At 40.0% G+C, this 20293-nt stretch overlaps 2 protein-coding genes across 3 annotated transcripts in view; one reads left to right on the forward strand and one right to left on the reverse strand.

The window, feature by feature from the left end:
* Positions 1-20287, reverse strand: part of Smr (nuclear receptor corepressor smrter) — a 35664-nt gene extending 15377 nt beyond the window's left edge. Inside the window, exons 1-7 of the mRNA XM_089070689.1 lie at positions 19977-20287; positions 17535-18020; positions 16721-17017; positions 16114-16533; positions 13377-13733; positions 12641-13116; positions 11139-11371 (exon numbers count right to left, since the gene is read on the reverse strand). Of these exons, the coding sequence (XP_088926815.1) occupies positions 11139-11371; positions 12641-13116; positions 13377-13733; positions 16114-16533; positions 16721-17017; positions 17535-18020; positions 19977-20219 (2512 nt within the window). The 5' untranslated portion in view covers positions 20220-20287. The remainder of the gene's footprint in view (positions 1-11138; positions 11372-12640; positions 13117-13376; positions 13734-16113; positions 16534-16720; positions 17018-17534; positions 18021-19976) is intronic.
* LOC105429747 (uncharacterized) lies at positions 4615-10352 on the forward strand. Of its 2 annotated transcripts, none has more exons than XM_089070697.1 (4): positions 4615-5974; positions 7208-7676; positions 8442-9725; positions 9888-10352. In XM_089070697.1, exons 1-3 carry the CDS (start codon positions 5656-5658, stop codon positions 9679-9681), a joined length of 2028 nt encoding a protein of 675 aa, XP_088926823.1. In that variant the 5' UTR covers positions 4615-5655; the 3' UTR covers positions 9682-9725; positions 9888-10352. The 2 variants fall into 2 exon arrangements, with proteins under 2 accessions (XP_088926823.1, XP_088926825.1); XM_089070699.1 differs by having other exon boundaries at positions 7208-7640.
* Positions 20288-20293: the final 6 nt, after the last annotated feature.

A 20293-nucleotide genomic window follows, 5' to 3' on the forward strand; every position in this document is an offset into this window, starting at 1 on the left:
CCACCATTTATTTGCGTGTTATATCGAGTTATCACTTTTCTACATGCTGTGAACAACAGTCGGATCCAGGGATGCTGATAATACAAGAATATTGGTAGATTTCAAACAGAGAGAGAGAGAGAGAGAGAGAGAGAGAGAGAGAGAGAGAGAGAGAGAGAGAGAGAGACAGCTTGAATCTGCCGCAATTAGGAGATAATTAGGAGATAATAACATTGTAGAAAAATTTAGCAAGAAAAAAGATGAATTAATTTTATGTACACTAAAAATTATAATTTTCGGTCTAAAATTTTATCGTCTTTCAGGATTTCTAGTCGAACCCGAAATAAATTTCCTAAGAATTTCTTAATTCTCAAGACAATTTGTTAAAAATTACAAGTAAAATGAAACTATTTTTAAATATATCTTATAAATATATATATATATATATTTATTTATTGTGCAAAGTTGTTAATATTTTCTATTTATAATAATTTATAAAATAAATTTAAAAATTGAGTTTCAATAATTAAATTTTGAAAGAAACTCTAAAAGGATTCTAAAAAATAAATATTTTATATTGCATAAAATTTTCAAATTTTATTTTCAAAAATTACGAATAAAAAATTATATAACAAAATTCAATTTTTAAAACTATTAAAATAAATATCCGTCTTCATTAAAGTACCTAATGCAAAATCGTTGTCTTCAATAGTAAATATTGGATTAGTCGTAAAATCAGTCTAATGTTTTGAGTGGATGGATTAACAATTCAGTCGGTAAAATCCCGATTATATTGTAATATAAAGATAAAATAAAAAAAAACTTCAGAAAAATACATTTCTGATTTTAAATAAAAAAATTTTTTAATAAAATAAAATTCCATAAATTTTACAAATTTTTCCAGATAATATCATCATCTGGCTTTTCCTACTTCTAAAAAAATATAATATATTTTATGTAGAAAATGACAAATTTTTATTTATCTGTAAACAAATTTCTAATAAGATCGTGTTTTGCAATGTTTTCATCATGTTTTTTTTCCTAAAATAGAATGCTTCCGTACATACGTTACGTTACATCCTCGGAAAAATATCGCAAAATTATTCAGTTAAAAATAAGTTTATTTGTCGAAGTAAATAAGTTTGACATTTCAACTGAAACATTTTCAATTCATATTTCCTAGGAAATGTACTCAATTTCCAAGCAAAGAGCATATTGCAATCAAACGATTGATCCTACAAAAAATACCGTCAGTATTTACTACAAATATGATTAAAATAACATCAATCTCTCAATCTCTTTTTCGCAACAGATAGCGTCTTTGTTACTTAAGTACGCGCATAAATGCAACATAAAAAAAAAAAAAAACTTTCCGTGACTAAAAAAGATTTAACATCAATTTATCCTATCGCAGCAGTTAATTACGGCATCGTTGGAAATTAGCAAGAAGAAGAGTCGATAACGCATACAACAGCGTTGTAATCGAAACAGTGACTATTTCATTACAGGACGAAGAACACGAGGAACAACCGGGGGGATGAAGAGGAGGTCGGGGAGACGAGAGCGGAGGAGGGTTCGAGAGAGCTCCTGCGGAAACGCGGCGGAGAACACGCGGTAAGTCCGCGCACAGGGCCTGGTAATATCGCGAAAAGTGTTTGCTTAGCTTGTCTCGACCGACGTTGGAAGCATTAAACCGCGAGCGTTCTTTCGTCTCCTCGAGAGACGATCCCTGGAGCGAGGATCCCCACCTCGTCGATGTGTACTCTTCCCGCCGCCCTCGATTATTTCCAGTGCGGAGAGTCCCGGGGCCCTATATGCGAGAATTTCCATTTTCCCGATTAAAGTGATCGTTGTATAATGGCGGACGGAGCCAATTAAACGAAAATGCATCTTTTCGAAATAATCCCAAAGGGCGGAGTTATATATCGTATGTATCAGCCCCTCTGTATTCATTATTTTCAAAGCGTTCTCATAAATAATGATTATATCACGTTCATATCATTATCATTATGATATTGCGAAAAGAAATAAATTTTTATCTTATATTAAGTATTATCATTACATAACGATTGTTATTGTCGTTTTCGAAAAATATTCTCGTTTTATTAGAGAACGTCTTCTCTCAGGATACTCCTCTATTGTGTATTCCACATTGTTTGATTGCTATTGTAACGACAATCTTGACGATACTCGCTGATCGTGACGATGTTGCGGTAGGGGGTCGACACGACAACTAGACGGGCGAAAAGCGCGGAGGGGTGCTGCCTCTGTTAGCTCTGGTTTGGAACGATGGCCTCCTGGGAAATGCGCGTAATCGCCGAGTCTCCATTCTGGACCCCTGGATTTTCGTCGACGACGATCGGACTTGTTGGACGCGGGTGTATCGCGAAAAAATCAGTGACCGAATCGACTAATGGTCATCAAAAATGAATGAGATAGGCTACAAAAAAAAATGATCCTTTCCTTCACGCCATCGTATTAGTCTAAACTCGGACAAATAATTTTCTAATAACAACAAATATAAAATATATACAACATCTTTTTATATTTAAAATGAGTGAATCTTACGATTAATTTTTTTCTACTATTTCATCCCGTATGAAAAAAGATGCGATCACCTTGATTATCGGTCCGTTCAATTCGTCGACTCCCCTCTCAAAGAAATAAAAAAATAAATGAAACAAATATCGTTTTCTGGACCGCTGACAAGATGAAGGATACCCTCTTAAGCGTGTCATCGCAAAAATGAAAGGTACACGCTGTAATAAAAAAACTCTACGTAATTACTAAGAAATACAAGTATCATCAAAAATGGAAAGGAAGATATACCTCGAAGTCAGGAGGGAGGAGTCTTCATTGTAAGGACATATGTTATGCGGTGCAAATATATCGGGGATACATTTACGCGACGAAAAATTTATTCATAGAGTGAATTTTTATTCATAGTGATATTCAGAGCGTAATAAGACAACAGTCATATTACATGCAGCAACACGCGTCGTTACGCGTAATCAATAATACGATCAAAAAATATACATATGTATATCGTGAAGGAGATGCTAGAGAGAGGTACAGATATACCCCAACGTGAATGTTTTTTAAACGCGAATCACCATCCAAAGATGCAAAAGCAACTGTATCATTATCTCGTATATTCTTCCGTATTTAACTAATATTCCGGGAAAAACACCCCCTATCAGCGTGTAACTCGAAATGTCATTTCCATTTAGAAATTAGTACCTTGAATCTGAAGGTACCACGCGAAGCTTAAGAATGTAGAGAGAGAGAGAGAGAGAGAGAGAGAGAGAGAGAGAGAGAGAGAGAGAGAGAAGTGGGCTTGCGGCGGCCCGAGCACCCCGAGCGCGCGCGAGAGAAGGGTGCCCTCCCCGGGAAGGGGGGAGGGGGGAGGGAGAGTATACGGAGAGGAAAGAACGAAGAAGAGAGCCGGAGCGAACGATCGCGGCTCCGGAATAAAACGGAATTCAGCGCGAGCTGAATTATAAACGATATTATGCAAACACGGCGCCGCGGAGTGGAGAGGAAACGCGCACTCTCTCATGCTGCGAGAGTTAATTTGATGAAAAACATCAGAGGCCAGGTCAGGCCAGGCGCGAGCAAGAGGGCCTCCGAGCGAGAGCGAGAGAGAGGAGGCGGGGGCGAGAGAAGAACGGAGAAAAGAAGAAGAAGAAGAGAGGGAAGGGGGGGGGCGGGAGGTAAAGAGTAAGAGGAAGGAAGAGACCGGCAAAAGACGCATCTCGCGGTGAAAGATCGCTTTCCGGAAGGCGAGAACAATTCCTCTCCTCTCATTATTATCCAGTCGGCTCTCGAAAGATGTTTCCTTTCTTCTCTTCTCTTTACGCGTCTTTTCCTACCGTTCCCGCTTGCCCCACATCGCGTTTAACGTCTCCATTTAAAGCCGACAAACAGATTGGTATTTATCGCGTAAATACTACAACTCGCTTGCTTTTTGCCATACAAGAACAAGACTTGTTTCCTATATATAAATGGATGGAATCTATTGTTGCTAGAAATTAAATTATAATTTTACTTAAATGCCTCCTCCCTCTTTCAAGGAGAAGTTTCGGTGTTTAAAACTCGCCTTTAATTCGAGAGATTGAAAACTGAGAGAGATTTAATTGGCGATTATCTAGATAATGTAATACACTTTTTCGAATGTGGCATTTCCATCATCGCGATCTCTTCTCTCAATATAATCTTCATACGCAATCGGTTAATATTTATTCAATTATTAAATATCTTGATATTCTTATTAATATCCATTAACATTTAATCAATTAATATTTGCTCGCGCAATCGGTGAGAAGTAGTAGTATTCAAGTTCCAAGATTCTCATATGATTTGTGTGAAGTTTAATATATTATTACCTCGAGCCTCGTAATTATAACGCAATGGCACGATTGCGCCCTAAAATTGGGGCGATACACGCATTGGTATCGCCTCGCGTCATCTATATATCGTTATACTCGTGATAATGTTTTTTACGCCATGTCGCTATATTTCCGCACATCATCGTCGATCGTAGATGCCTAGCCTTGTTTACACTCGATGCAAAAATTTTTTTCGATCATGCACGGAGAGAAGGGGGGGGGAGGAGGGAGGGGGGGGAGGGGCGAGAGGGTGCGTTTTATTATACGTTTCGTTATTCATTTCTATTCTCAGACTCAATCGCGAGATAAACGACGCTTAATTACGAAAGATTAATCACAGACAGATCCTCCCTAACGAGACACGACGGGGTCGTCTTTCGAAACCGACGAATTCTTCGCATCTCTCGCGTATCGTGGTGCGAAACGAGGGCGCGATCAGGAGCGCATCCCTCGTTAGATATCGCGGAGACGGAAGGATCCTCTGGGCGCAGGTGCGACTCGGCCGCGATCGCGACGTACGCCGCCAATCTGCGCTCGACGGGGGCGGTTCTCGGCCGGTCCGAAGGGGGTTGAGCCAACCCTACGCGGCGCGGCACGGCGTAGGTGGTAGAAGCTCAGCTCCGGAAAAAGCGGAGCGCGTCTACGCGCAGCTGATAAACAGTGCGAGGATGGTGCGCCTGCCAGCCGGTGTTCCGGCGTTCAAATCACGGAGAGCCGCGAGATCGGCCCGCGTCGAGTGCGCTACCCTCGATAGCCAAATCGCGCCCTCGTATCGAATCACGGGCCGAGTACGAGTGTCACCCGATGCCAGAGAGAGACCGAACCCGCGACGATTAATTGACGAAATGGAACGGTACCACGTCGAATCCGAGGCCGTCGTATCGACCAGTCGCACTGATCTCGCGACTGAGATCGACTGGTGATCTACGAACGATCGCTGCGACACGATTTTTTCGAGAGATTCGACGAAGGATCGAACCCGACTTACCCGACTTACTCGGAAGCTACGGTGCGTTTTTCACGAAGACTGTGAAAAAAATACATAAACTTCAATTGTGTATTTCTGCGAAAGACATAGCGATGACATTAATATCCATCGCCGCGATCTGTAGAATCACGATCAGTGTTCTAATTACAAAAGTAAGTCCGTCCGTTTGCAAGTCCCTCTTTTCGCGCCACGAACGACGTTGAGCCGCGCTGACTCAAACGTTCACGAAAAATCCGAATCGAGAGAGCTCTTTAGAGTTCCACGGAAGGATATTGGAAGAATACAAAGAATCGAGTGACGATGTACGGTTTGTACAGAGCCTGGTTCGGCGGCGGTGCCACCGGTACCAGCTACCCCTGTCTTCAGGACACGTTCTCGCCGCCCGACACGGTGGTGCGAGTCGGTAACGAGGGCGAGCACCAGTTTGTCGCGCACAAAGGCGTGCTCGCGGCTCACAGCGGATACCTGAAGGCCTTGTTGGCGAGCGCGGCGACGACGACGACGGCGACGACGTCGTCGACGAACTCGCCCTTCGACCCTGCCTGCGCGACCGTCGCCGTCACGGCGACCAACGGACAGTCGCAACGACCGGTTACCTCCGTGTCGGTCTCGTCCATCGGTAATTATTAAACGCAATTAGAAATTATTAACAATAGAAGATGCCGAGCATCTCGCTTTCGAAATAAAAAAAAAAAAAAAATGTACAAAAACTCGATTTTTATTTATAAAAGAAAGTTTATTTCAATTGCTCGAATATTTAAGGATTAATTACTAATTTTTGTACTTTTATGTAATAAATGAGCAAAGGCCATATTAAGAAAATTAAAACGGATTTTATTTACATGGACGAGTTTGCTGAGATATCTACATAGAAACTTGGCCAGAAAACAAATTTGAAAATCATTTTGTTGCTGCCAAAGTTTTGGCATTACAAAACACACATGACATTACAAAATAGTTAAATATGATGATTATACTGCAAAAATTTTTGATATTTTAGCAATCAATTTGAATGCTCTGCATAAATATCTTAAAATATCTAATAAAATTATTTTCAAAGCTGTATCTGGTCAAATTTTTAAATATTTCAACTCTATTCTTTTTATGTATTTTAATCTTGTTCATAATTTGCAAAAAACAATTTTAATTATCTGTCAAATATGAGTATATTTAATATATGTCAAAATAAATGTTTCGTTAAATTATCTGATGGTATTATTAGTTTGTTGTGATGTTTTTAGCTCTTTTCCAAAATTTTTGTTGCGACACAACAAAAAACGATGTTTCCAGAAAGAACTACTTTTAAATAATAAAAATAAGCCAATAACGAGACGGAATAATTAACAAACTTTCATCGGTCGCGCAGTATGTGCCATTGTTACTTCCAATCTCTCATTTTCCAATAGTTATCCAATTCAATCCAATCCAATTCAAACCAATAATTGAATCGCTTGTTTCACAAGTGGCATAAGTCCATTTTTGTAGTGTTTGCAAACAGAACGTTTCCCGCTCGTAATTTCTCTATCTAATAAAATAAATCAATTCGTCGCACACTTACGCCAATGAAAATTACAATTCTAAAAGCAATCCATGTCTCGTATCTTTGGTTCACCACTCGTGAACCAAATCCTAATTGCAAATGGAATACCTTCCCACACAATCGCTTATCCTCAATTCACGTGGAAGTTATCGAAGCTACCGGAGGACATTATCTCCTAGCAGATGCTAAATCCTTCAGTTGGAAAGCTAGATTTCCAACAAACAATTTCATACAAACAACGAACAAAAAAAAATGAGTATCCAAATGATGATCGACTCATATTAATACAGTCCGGTTCCCGATGTGACCTAGGTGGAGAGGCGTTCGCGCCGTTGCTCAACTACATGTACACCGGACGGCTGGAGGTGACGCTGGACAACGTTTACAGTGTGTTGCTGGCGACCCATTTGCTGCATATGCCGGGTGCGCTGGAGCAGTGCAGGGCCGCGCTGCTGAGACTGCGAGCCCCGCCGCCCCTGCCGACGCCGCCGATGCCGACGTCCGCGTCGACGACGTCCGGATCGCCGCCGGGGACCGCCGGCAGCATCCTGCGACCCATACCGAGCAGGCTGGTGGTGGGCCCGCCGCTCTGTTGGCCCCCGACGACCCCGCTCGCGTATCCGCCGGCCGCGCCGGCGGCACCGGCCGCGATGTCGCATCTGCCACCATTGATGCAATCGAGCGTCCCACCCGGGATCGGCGTTGCCGCGTCGCGAGAGAAGCCGGAGCAGTGCGCGCATTATAGGTTCGCAGCGTGCGATCAGATCCCTTTAGCTTCCCGGTGTGTTAAAATATAAATACAAATCAGATGGATTGTGCTGTTCTCATTTAATTTGGAGATTTTTGGAGGTCTCAACAACAATTAATCTCACGCAGGAGAAAGAAATCTTGTTGACATACCTAAAAATTTGGCCAAATACAAATCTGTCAGAAATAATTATGTAGGACGTTCCAACTGGTTATTAGAATATCAAAACTTTTTATTATTATATTAGATTATATTTAGTCATCATGTTTAAGCTCATCCTCATAATAATTGATAAAGGGACTATTTTCAGACTTATATCAAAATTTTTGAATACTTAATAAAATCATATAAAATTTATTAATTTTAGTAATCTCGTATATTATTATTATTATAACTGCATTTAGATGAATTTTATTTAGCCAAGATAGCATTGTGTCGCAATAAAGATTTTTATTATTAGTTCAGAAAAGAGAACATTGCGTTATTTTTATAGTAGCAAATTTCTATCAATTTTTCTCCCGATTTAGCTATCATTTGTGTTTTTTTTTTTTTTTTTTTTTTTTAAATAAAAGAAAAATATATTTGTAAAAATTAACTATGAAGTTAAATAAAGTATTCAATTTTAGTGGAGAAGCAACAGAATACACAAATGCTTATCAGTTTCTGTATAATAATAATGTGCGCGACATAAATATATAATAAGTGATAATAACAACAATTCATTTTAAAGAATCTTTAAAGATTGAAAATTATTCAAGATTGATAAGGATTAATCAAAGATCGTGCAAATATTTACAGCGCTGGCGAGGTGTCAAAGTCGCCCCAGTCCTCGCCGACCATGACGGCCCACAAGCGGCCTAGATTGAACCCTAGCAGATCGAGAACACCGGAGATCGTGTCTACCGTGTCCACCCTGCCATTCGTGGCCGCCGCCGCGGCCGCGTTCACCGCGTTCGCCGTGACGAGCAGCACGGCGAGCTCCGCAACCCCGAGGGCACCCGCGTCGCCATCGCGCTCGATCTCGCCGGCTCTGTCCTCCGTGTCGCGAACGCACTCGCCGGTGCACCACAACAGCGACAGGTCGACGGAACGCGAGAGCCAACGAGAGGAGGAGGTCGAGGACCGTTCTCTCAGATCGTCCAGCGATCAGCCACGCAAGTCGGCATCCGCCGACAGCAGAGCTACACCGAATCGCAATCGTGGCAACAGCAACAGCAACAGCAACGACGATATCGGAGACGCCACGATGTCGGAACACGACCGAGTGCGCTCGTCCCGTCGCCGAGCTCGACTGCCGAATGCGAAAGAGACCTCCGCCACGAGCACCGTCTTCTCCGTCGTGTACGACATCGCGTGCTGCGACGGACCGGTGCGCTTCCACCGCGTCTTGAACGAGAACTACTCCTCGGCGACGTCCTACGGTACGCCGCCGTCACGTCCGTCGAGGAACTGCCAGGTGGCGGAGAGCGAGGATCCGTCGAGCGAGAACGACGAGAACGGCGGACCGGGGACGCGAGGCAGCGGCCACGCGCGCAGCCCCAGCAACGACTCGAGCAACGACGGCAGCAACAACGGCGGCGGCGGCGGCGGCGGCGGTGGCGGCGGCTGCTATACCTGCGGCTACTGCAAGCACACCTTCAAGTCGCAGTACTGCTACAGGAAGCACGCTAAGCGGCATTTACTGCCAACAAGGATCAACGACGCGACCAGCGGCGACGACGGCAGCGGTGGCGGCGGCGGCGGCGGCGGCGGCGGCGGCGGCGGCGGCGGCGGCGGAGGCGGGGGCGGGGACGGGGGAGCGAACCATGGATCGAGGCAAGACGCCACGCGTGGAAGCAGACGGGAGGTTCGACTGCTGGATCTGAACGTGCAGTATTATCCCTGCAAAATCTGCGGCTGCAAGTTTCCCAGTTACTACTTCGTGCACAAGCACCGGAAGCTCTGCCACGCGAACGACGAGGAGAGGCAAAGCGCCACGGACGGGGCGAACGCGTCGAGTCGTGACGCGGACGCGTCGTCCACCCAGGATGCCCCGTGAAACGAAAAGACACGACTCCCTTTCGCCTATTCGCTCCTCGATAGGTAGGTGTTGAGACAACGTGTGTATACGTATTAAAGCTTAAATAACTTAAGCTTAATACGTATCTTTGCGGAATAAAACATTCAATTTTTTTTTTTTACTTAAATTGCCTCACATATGTAAAAAGAAGAAACTCTATCCTAATGTTAAATAAATTCTTCTAGATTTTTGCTTTATCTCATCCCAACGTGAATATCCATCTATGGAAAGTAGAGAAGAGACTTCGCTCGAGAACAAGAAGAAAAACCCTTCACAGATGGAACTCGAAATACCTATCGATATTTGTGCGTGTATCGAATTTAATTGCGAATAAAATAGATCAGAAAATCAAATCGGATTATTAGTAGAATATAACAGACTGGATATTATGTTTAACATTCAGCATTAGAAATGTGGAAATATGTCAGATATATATAAATTATTAGAAGACAAGCGTCATGCACATCGAAGGAGAATTTATACAACTATCAATTTATTTTAAGCAGATAACACCCTCGCGTTTCTCCCTTTATGTGTACTCTTTTCTCTGTCATTGCATATATCTTGATGTCATGCACATCGCAAATCATTTTGGTACACACTTCCAATATTGTATCAATAAATTGTACAAAAAAAAAAAAGAAAAAAAACGATAAAAGTCTACGAGATAGTCACATAGTCGATGTAATCAAATCTTCAATAGCTATAACAATGTAATGATGTAAGCTATAGTAAAAAATAAAAAAGAATACTAGTTTCTCAATGTAAAATAGATCTACTCATATACAAAACTGTATTTCAATGTTAAATTTGAATTTAAACATAAATTTAAGCATTATTATCCTATTTCATTCGCTTTATACAAAAAAATTTAAGTTCGTTATAGACAAGTTCTATTTCAATAATGTATATATATCAATTTTTTAAATGTAAATAAGAATTAATAACCTAATAATGCTAATGCAATATACCAATATATCGAAAATTATTATTTAAACTCATAGGAATAAACCGCAAGAAGAGAAATTATATTATTAAATATCCAACCGCTCTCCCATCGTAAAAGCGACATAATGAAATCAATAATAAATGCTATCCCGGAAATATATTGATAATGGAATAAATATGATAATTAAAGATATGTTATTTTGGACGGTTTATAAATTAAATTAACCTTTGAAAATTCGCGATGATTTAAACAAATTTACATCAATCGGTAATTTCCTTTTTTTAATCGTCTCAATTTAAGACAATGTACTTATATATATATATATAAGATAACGAGCAAATTGTATCGATACAAATGTTTGGAAAACACATATATAGAAATCGAAATATTTAGATTAAGATCTGTTAATTGGATCTGTTTCAGGGCTCAAAACAGATCCAATTAATGTTAAACAAAAGTAGGAAATATCAATCAGCTCTAAACTTACCGATGACGTCGATCGACGGTGCCTCCTCGTCGCTGGTCTCCATGGGAGTATGATTCTCCTTCTTCTTGTCCTTTATTCTACCGCTAGCTGCCACATTAGCATTACTGCTACCCGTATCCCTGGAACCCGGTTTCTTTTTACTGGACTCCTTAAGATCCGACTGAATGGTCGAAACGTTCGTCGCGTTGTTCAACGAAGACGCAGACGATGACAGCGCGCCTTTTCCTTCCATTCTGCAACATGAACGTAAATAAATTAAGTTTTCTTCTAAATAAATACAAGACGCACGCAATATAAGTGTAAACCTTGTGCGCGCTCGTGCGCATATTAAGCAATAATTTGTTAAACTTTCTGTTTCAATCACTTCGATCTTTCCACAAAAGTAAAAAGTACCGTATCATAAAAAAAGAAAAAAGCCTTTTTTCTTGATGAAATTTCATTGATTCCGTATGCCTTAAAGAAGCAACGGGGAATTGGACACTCGTCATTCTCATTGGGCGGAATCACATTTCCAACCATCGAGTCAATTACGATGATGAGAGCCTACGTAAACATAATCCACTAACCGGTAACCATTGATTAGCATTACAATCTGCTAATAATTGATCTCTCCCTCCCCCACCCTTTACAGGCCGTCGCCACCGCCGCATCCACCTACCCCACCCGTCACCCCTGGCATATTCCCTTCGCTTCCGAGGCCTCTTTCCATCCTTCAACGGACTTACTCTTTTTCTCGATTACTGCGCGATCGCGCGGTCGATAAGTAAAACTTATCTCTATAAATACAGTATTGTTGAAAGAAAGATAGATTAAGTTCTTTTTTGCACGCGTTTTTGTAATATTTGTGCGCCGCCGAGCGGCGTATTGTAATCGTTAAATGGGTATTCGCGGGTCGTCTCTCCCACCGTGGACAATATTGAGATTGGTTCGTTGGAGTGGGATATGTTTGCGGAATGAATATCTTCCGGCCGATGGATACGGTTCATTCAATCAGTCCGCATACGTGCTTTTATATAGATCAGAATCGGGACCAATTGGTATGCGCGTTTCGCAAAATGAGCCACGCAAATTCTTTTATTTCTTATTCGCATATTGAAAATGATTAATATCGCGCTGCGAACACTTGACAAAAAAAGAAAGGTAGTAAGAGTAAGAGATATTTATGTGATAACATTCATACGTTCGCGTACGTTACAGTGCACTTTCTGATGCGTTCTATACGCTATCTCGATAATCCTGAAATCTAATTGACTATTCGATATAGACAGATATCCATTTCTATCAATATCTATTAATTTTAATCTCAGTTCAATTTATTCTTTACTTTTCTCTAATTCTTAACATTAACAAAAAAAGATAAAAGTAAATTAACTTATATTCAAATGAAAGAATCTATAATTAATTATATACAAACTTCAAATGCATATTTCAATTATATACATAAAAAGATTGTATATAATAAGGAAAATAGGTAAAAATAAGTAAAAAGTCGTCACACGTACATTACTTTAACGTCCTTCCCAGACGCAGTCTCCGATTGTGGTTCCTCTTTCGGTTCTATCTTTATAAGATGAGATTCCTTCGAATCGACTTTATTCTCCTTATTTTCCTTGCTGACTTCCCTGGAATCCTTCGCGCTGGACGTCGTCGACGTCGTTGAGACGCTCGATGTCGCGGTGGTGTTTAGGACAGATGTCGTTGTCGTTGTCGTTGATGCCGTTACGGAATCCGTCGTTACGCTAACGCCCGACGTTATCGAGCTTAACGGAGTCGTCGTCGTCGTTACCGTCGTGGTCGCGACAGTCGTCGACGATACGCTCGATGTGACTGTGGTGCTCGTTGTGGATGTAGACGTAGCCGTTGTCGAACTGTTCTGAGGATTTTCCTGAGTCTTCTGTTGCTGTTCCCGCTGTAACCTCGTCGTTACGCCTGTCGTTAAAATATCTATAGGTCCGATAGTCGAGCTGGTATTATTTACCTAAAACAATCACAAAAAAATATTTATCTCACACGATATTCATTATCAAGAACTTGATAAACTTCTAATAATTTTTATCTAACTTCTAATATTCCACATGATTATATACACTATAAATATAGTAGAATATGCTTCATTTATATTTATGTGTGACTAATGTAGTATCAATGCATTGACATTGTAATATAGAAAATCGTAATTTTAAAAAATAATTAACACATTTTATATCTATTTTTATGGATGACTGTAATATGACTTACTTTATTATTCGGATTATTCCGAGAGCTACGCGTTCGTTGACGCGATTTTCGTAAAAGCTGTTTATAATTCTCTGCTTTCTTAGTGAGGTAGTAGTGATGTACACAATCTGGAACGGACTTATGTTCTAATGATTGAGCTATCACTCCGTAATTCTTAGGGTGCTGAAGGTATTTCTCTTTGAACAATTCGTGCTCCACGGAACTCCATACATTGATCAGTTTACGTTCACTATGTAGAGCCTCTAATTCTTCTGGTTGAAGCAGTCCATTCCGATTCTGGAACGCGATCCTTCGTTGCTTCGCGTCCAACAATAGAGGCGGTATGACTGCATACGAACGCATCTTTTTATCCTCCATCTGTCAGAATTAATATTATATCCAATATATCAATTATTTCTTTGCAAAATCAGTACTATAAAATATTATTTATCAGTATATTCTCATAATTCGTAACTTTTTTTTTATTAAGATTTAAATAGTTTGTAATATCAAGAATATTATTAAAAAAGTTGTTCTTATACTGACAAAATAAATTGATGCACGTAAATGATGTTTCATTTAAGACGAAATGTACATTTTAACATTTTTATAAGCATTTTTATTTATAGTAATATTTATGCACAAAGAATATGTATTAACTATAATGATTTTTAGCAGTAGTTATGGATCTAATATATTCTTCTTTCCATTTTTGTATTATACCAGTATAACTTTTATTCATCAATTTCATGCATTTTTACAGCCAATGCATAACATATGATCCATAACTAATGTATGGTATGAGGTAAGGGTGAAGGGAGCAAGCGCACGTTACTAACCTGACGAGCTTTAATGGAATTTTTTAAATCTTGCAATATTTCTTCCTGAGGAATCAGTAAAAGTTAGATATCTTCCATGAAGTATCATCGCAAAGATATATCTAACACAAATTAATCAAAAAGGAAAACACAAAAAAAACGCAGAAATGAGAAATATCTTTAAAAGAAGGCCTTTTCAAAAGAATTATAAAGTAAAATATTAATCAAAGAAAAAAATTTCTAAAGAAAATTTTAGATTTAACGCAGTACCGATTGTACATTCGAAAAAGCTTTTCTATTGGGCATTATGAGTCTGAATCGATTAAAACTTTATTATCTCGCGCGTTTTTTAGTCCGATGGTAACTTCCAATCATCTCCATCCATTTATCATGTTTGCCATCCTTTCCCTGGTCAGTATACACGAGAAGACCAAGAGAGAAAACAAATGTCTAAAGATAGGAAGAAACTGTCAGTTACCATCCTTACTAATCAACTAACAAACTCTCTTTATTCCTTTGATGTAAAAATAGCACTTTCACAGAATTGCTCTTGAGAAAAACAAAAAAAAAAAAAGAGACATAAGACAAATAAAAAATAGAAAAGGAAATACTATCTAACCTTTGCTGAGAATATAATGCAAATATTATCTGCATATATTTCAGAATAAATATTAAAAAATACGATGGCACAAAGATCAGATTTACTCAAAATATATAGGTTTAATTACATTAGTTTTTTTTGCAACTAATTAATGATAGCTAAAATAAAGATAATAAACTGCGATGAATAGAGAATTGCACAAGAAAATTATTAAAATTATATTAACCCTAATATTTCTTGAATATATTTTTTCATATTGTAATTATATATCGTTTTTTGAATAACATATATTTGGACAGTTATATGTATAGCCAGTTTTATCTAACAATAACAACAAAATAAAGATTTACACATTGAAATTTTTATTTTTTATAACTTGAAATTTTTAACTAATCACTGAATCAACCGGTCATATTGAATCATGATATCATAAGCGAGAAAAAACACATTAAGATTTCTTGCATTTGTCATTTGTATAAATAAGGAGATATTTGGATAAAACAACTTGAGATCGCTTTAAGGCAATTATGAAAATAAATAGAAACTATCCTTTTCCTTCCTGACAGTCAATAGTTGTAAAAGATACATGAAATAAAACACTTATTCAGATAGAAAGATAGAAAAATACATGAAATACATGAAATACATGAAATAAATCACTTATTCAGGCAGAAAAATACATGATTTGACAGCTGTTGAAAAGAATACTCTTAAATATAAAATTCTATTCTTAGCTTCCATCTATTTTTATGAGTTTGGTAAATACAAGTCACACTTATGCAAATTAAGTACATAATAATAAAATAGTACACAAGACAAAATTGTGTTGTCAACAGTCACTTTTCACGCCTATTAAATTATCCTTTTAGTAATGAGCTGCAATACAATTTCTCACTCCTATCTCCATTTATTTTCAAGTGTCTTCAAGCGAAATCTTAAATGTTGTTTTATCTAAATTCAATATCTCTTTATTTGACAAATGACACGCAAGCAATTTCAATTTGTCTCTCGCTTATGACATCATGATTTAAGATGACTCCAGTAAATAATCAGAAACTTAAAATCGTTGCTTTAGTAAATTAAATAAAACTCTTAACTCTCTCTCTCTCTCTTATTATCTTTTTAAAATCCCTTGCTTATGTTTCACTTCAGTTTAAAAGTGTTTAAGTATAGATTCAGTTCAGTTTAGGTATAAATTTAGTAACGTGCATTTCTTTTGCTTCTCCCTATACCATCTTTTTATATCCTCATCATATTTTTTTCTTCTTTCAGAATGTGTCACTTTACTCATTTCGTGACCGCTTTGCTTACAAATGTATACTACAATAACATAATATACCTCTTGTTCTTGAAGACCATCCATTATCTCTTCAAGATCGGCTTCACTCTTGATGCGAGCACCAACTCTGTTAAAACGTTCTTTATCTTCCCTCTGTTTTCGCAACTCGGGGAACACCTTCTCGAAAAATTCCCGATTTTTTGTCTCCTTCGATTTTCTTTTCTGCGTTGCCTCCAGCCGTTCCACTTTACGATGCCACTCTTGAACCAAAATGGCATATGTTTGTGACTGCTGCCGATGAAGTGACGCACGTTCGGCATGTTCTCTTCGGAGCCTAGCTATGAGCCGGACTCGCATACATGTTTGATGCCGCGTGCGATTTTCTTGGTACACGTTCGTGTCCGACGGTTGATTATATAAAGGTAGTTCTACTTTGGGGCCCAGTCTTTCTAAGAGTCTATGAGCTTCCTCTGCTTTTCTCTATCAAAAAATATGTCAAATTAAAATTCAATTCGTATTATTTATCTATTTTTCTTTGTGCTTTAAATATGAAAATCTCACCAATATTTGACAAACAAAAATAAGCTCTATTGACATACGTCAAGCGCGATTCAAATATCTCCGGTACTTGATATATAAAAGTATTCGATGATTATTTATAGTTTACCCTATTTTCAGCGTAGACCTTTTGCGCCATCGATTGATGCTTTGGTTGCTGTGACTGTTCCTCAGTGTCCTTGACTTCCAGAGGCTTATTCGCCGCTTCTTCCAATTCTTTTAATCTCTTCCGCAACATGTTCAATTGATTTTCCCTCTTTGCGATTTCTCTATCGACTTTACCTATTTGTTGCAAGAGATCATCTTTCGTACTTCTATATTGTGCATCCTCTTGCGTATTCGTCTCTGGAAGCGTAGGCGAAATGGCTTCCGTTTGCGGCGTATACGCACCAACAGCAGGCTGCTCCTAGCAAAAATTCATCATATCATATTTTGTTCTACTTATTTTGTTTCATCGTATTTCGCATATTTAATCTATGTTTAATCTATGTTTATCATTTATTTGTTTAGTTAGTGTCCGATTCATCTCGTCTAAAGTACGTATTTATAAATCATCCTATATTTAATTACATATTAATTTATCGCATAGCTATCTCGGAAAATGTAAATAAATCTCAATTTACATCCAGACTCTATAAATGTAATGAATTGTGATTCGATTATTTATTTATTTAATACACTCTCGCGAAAAACTAATATTATTACTCTAATATTTTGATTTTTTTAATATAAAATACAAAATATTTTATATCATACAAAAATGGTAAGATTCAAATCAAGCAACAAATTAAATTTAAAATACACTTTTGTATTAGCGATGATAAAAATTAATTTATTTTTATTAAATACATCAGAATATATCATAATTATCAAAGACTGAGCTTTCGATTCTCGAGCAGACCTAATTCCTTCCTGGTACCCACCCTGGTATCTATCCTGAGTGGCTGTTGCAACTGCACAACATGTTGTTGTTGCTCCTGCTTACCCCCGCATGGGTCCGCGGGCGATAAGCAGCGCGGTTGTGGCTGCGATTGCAACTGCTGGACCTGCTGATGCGGCCCCAGACGGATCTTCTTGAAGGGCGGCGCATCTTGCTGCAGATTGGACATGTCGACAGGGGTGCGACTGCAATACTGATCAGACTGGACGGGCATGAGGCCTACTCGCGGCGGGTTCCTCGCCGCCGCCGCGTGCTGTTGGTAATCCGACGCGGCGGCGGCGGCGGAAGGCGACGGTATAGGCGTCACCGAGGAGCCGACAGGCGGCAGAAGGGATATCCTCGGCCGATCGCCTCTGCTGCCGGCCCCCATGCCGCTGTACTCGGCCGCGGGCACTACCCCGACGCCGCCAACTCCGCCAACTTGCGACAAAGAACTGTTGCTCACGTTGATGGCGAGCCTCTCGTTCACCTGAAAAGAAAACATCACGGTCAAAGGCTACTCTCCACATTCCTCCCTTCTTTCCCTTCTTCCCTTTTTCCTGCCAGTTTCCCCTTTTCCTATCGCCCCCCCCCCTCCCCCCGTTTCACTCACTTCTTTTGAGCCAGAGGTTCAATTTATCTCCCGCGTCCCTCTCTAACCTTCTCGCCGCGGAAACTATTTCAGGAAAATCGATGACCCGGTTCAAGAAAGCACGCGGTACCGATATACCACGCGACCGCTACTTCGTCCCCTACGCTCTGTCTCCCGCAATCATCTGTTCCAACTTTCCCCCCACCCCCTCCCCTTTTATTTCTGCCTGGTAGTTCTGCGTTACGACGCCGGTTCATTCGCTCGCCGTGGCTCGTTCCGGGCAATTCGCGTAGACAAGTTCGTAAACTCGACCCCGTACCGTAATAATTATGAAGAAACTACTCTACTGCGGCGGCTAAATTACCAACTCGAATTGTACGGAAGAAACAAACAAAATAAGATGCGATTGTGTCCTTGTGTACACGTGTAATACGCGTGTATGTGTAGTATGAGAGTGGGCGATTGTAACTTTCACCCCGCCCACTCGCATCATGCCACGAGCTAAATACGATAATGCCTGCCTAGAATCGCCGTTATGCCATGAATTTAACGTAATTTAAAACCCATAAAAATTAAACGTAATATAGTAGAGAAAGATTGCTGTAGCGTCATCATATTCGATTATTTTTCAAAAATATTTCTAAAACTTTCTGATGAGACGAGAAATAGGTCACTTTTGTTAAAATTTAGCAACTTTATAAATAACTAAATATATATCGTGATGAAAATTATTATAGAATATAGAAGAGAAAATGGAGAATCATACATTGTTACCTAAATATCTTTCTTCTTACTTAATATTTTCCTTCATATACCTCACTTTATATAATGTACTAATTTTGTTTTTTAATCATAACGGAATCTAATTTTGATTGCATGTATATTCGTGCACTATCAAAGTTTTATCGTAAGAATAATTTATCATATTCATAAAACACATTTGAACGTTTGACACAAGAACATGAGTTTGACTCTTGATTTCTGTGCTAGCATAGTGATACGCCGTATTTAAAACTGCAGAGCGTCAGGCACGCGCAGATCGTATTGTTATAAAAGGGAGGGAAAAAAAAAAAGAAAGAGGGCCGATAATCGGTGAAAGTCAAGGACGGGGTCGCACGATATGCCGTGCGTGCGATTGCGTTGCGCGATGCGTGTCCCAATTAGTCTACCGTCCGATGCTACGAATTAATATTGATCTCTATCCCGTTACACTAGCTTGACCCAAATACTAGCGATTAGCTGAATATCAAGCGAAACTTTCATTCCGGCACTCCGACAGTCCGTTTAAAAAAAATCCTTGTCTCGTTTCTTTTAGGTAAAATTTAAAAAATGAGACAAATTAAAATGTTTCATTTGGACGTTGTAAAGAAAGACTACTTTGAATAAATATCAATAGCGTTCATAACAGAAAACTTCTTAAATCATAACAGAAACCAGTCGCGAAAGGAAAGATCACGAACTAAGAATAGAATTATGACACGTCCGAAAATATAATCCTCAAAAATGGATCGAAAGTGACCTAGCCACGCGGTTGTTCGGTTTGATATTGAAATATCTATTAAGGTAATATGAGCGCTCCGAAAGCACCAATTTCAATCCTCTCGAACGTAACACTTTCTCAATGCCTCGCTACTCTTTCATCTTTCATCGCATATATTCGATTTCAACGCATATACATATCCAAGGGAAGAAAAAAATCTTTTTGCTCCCGGCGTGTTTGCATGACCGTGACCGCTTCGCGTCATCGTATTGGGGGGACTCCGACCGACGATAGACCCCGAGGGAAAGGTGACGAGAGGAAGCGCATCGCGCGCGCGCCCATGTTTACGTGGTTCGCGTCATGGAAATACCTACGTTCGTAGTGCCGGCGCGGTACGCGTCTCTCGCGGCGTAGGCAGTCCCGGTGAGTGGCGGCGGCGGCGTTTGGCTGGCGATGACAGTTGGTTGACTGAGAGGTGGTGCGGATATGGGCGCGGGCACGGGCACCGGGACGGGCACGGGCACTGGGGCAGCGAGCGACGGTGCGGTGGTGACGACCGCCGCCACCGCCGGCGTCGACCCCGAGGTCGGCGGATAGGAATGAATGTAACGGAGCATCGGCAGGGTGACGTAAGAAGTGGCACCCGCGGCACTACCGCCGCCGCCGCCGCCGCTGCCGCCGCCGCCACCAC

The sequence above is a fragment of the Pogonomyrmex barbatus genome, unplaced genomic scaffold (genome assembly GCF_055798465.1).
Source record: "Pogonomyrmex barbatus isolate J1 unplaced genomic scaffold, ASM5579846v1 scaffold10, whole genome shotgun sequence".
NCBI lineage: Eukaryota > Metazoa > Arthropoda > Insecta > Hymenoptera > Formicidae > Pogonomyrmex > Pogonomyrmex barbatus.

What these genes read in the sequence shown, in the direction of transcription:
- LOC105429747 (XM_089070697.1), top strand. Translation starts at nt 5,656, where the DNA reads ATGTACGGTTTGTACAGAGCCTGGTTCGGCGGCGGTGCCACCGGTACC. An exon ending in CGTGTCGGTCTCGTCCATCG is followed by an intron (nt 5,975 to 7,207) that starts GTAATTATTAAA and finishes GATGTGACCTAG; the next exon opens with GTGGAGAGGCGTTCGCGCCG. An exon ending in CAGATCCCTTTAGCTTCCCG is followed by an intron (nt 7,677 to 8,441) that starts GTGTGTTAAAAT and finishes AAATATTTACAG; the next exon opens with CGCTGGCGAGGTGTCAAAGT.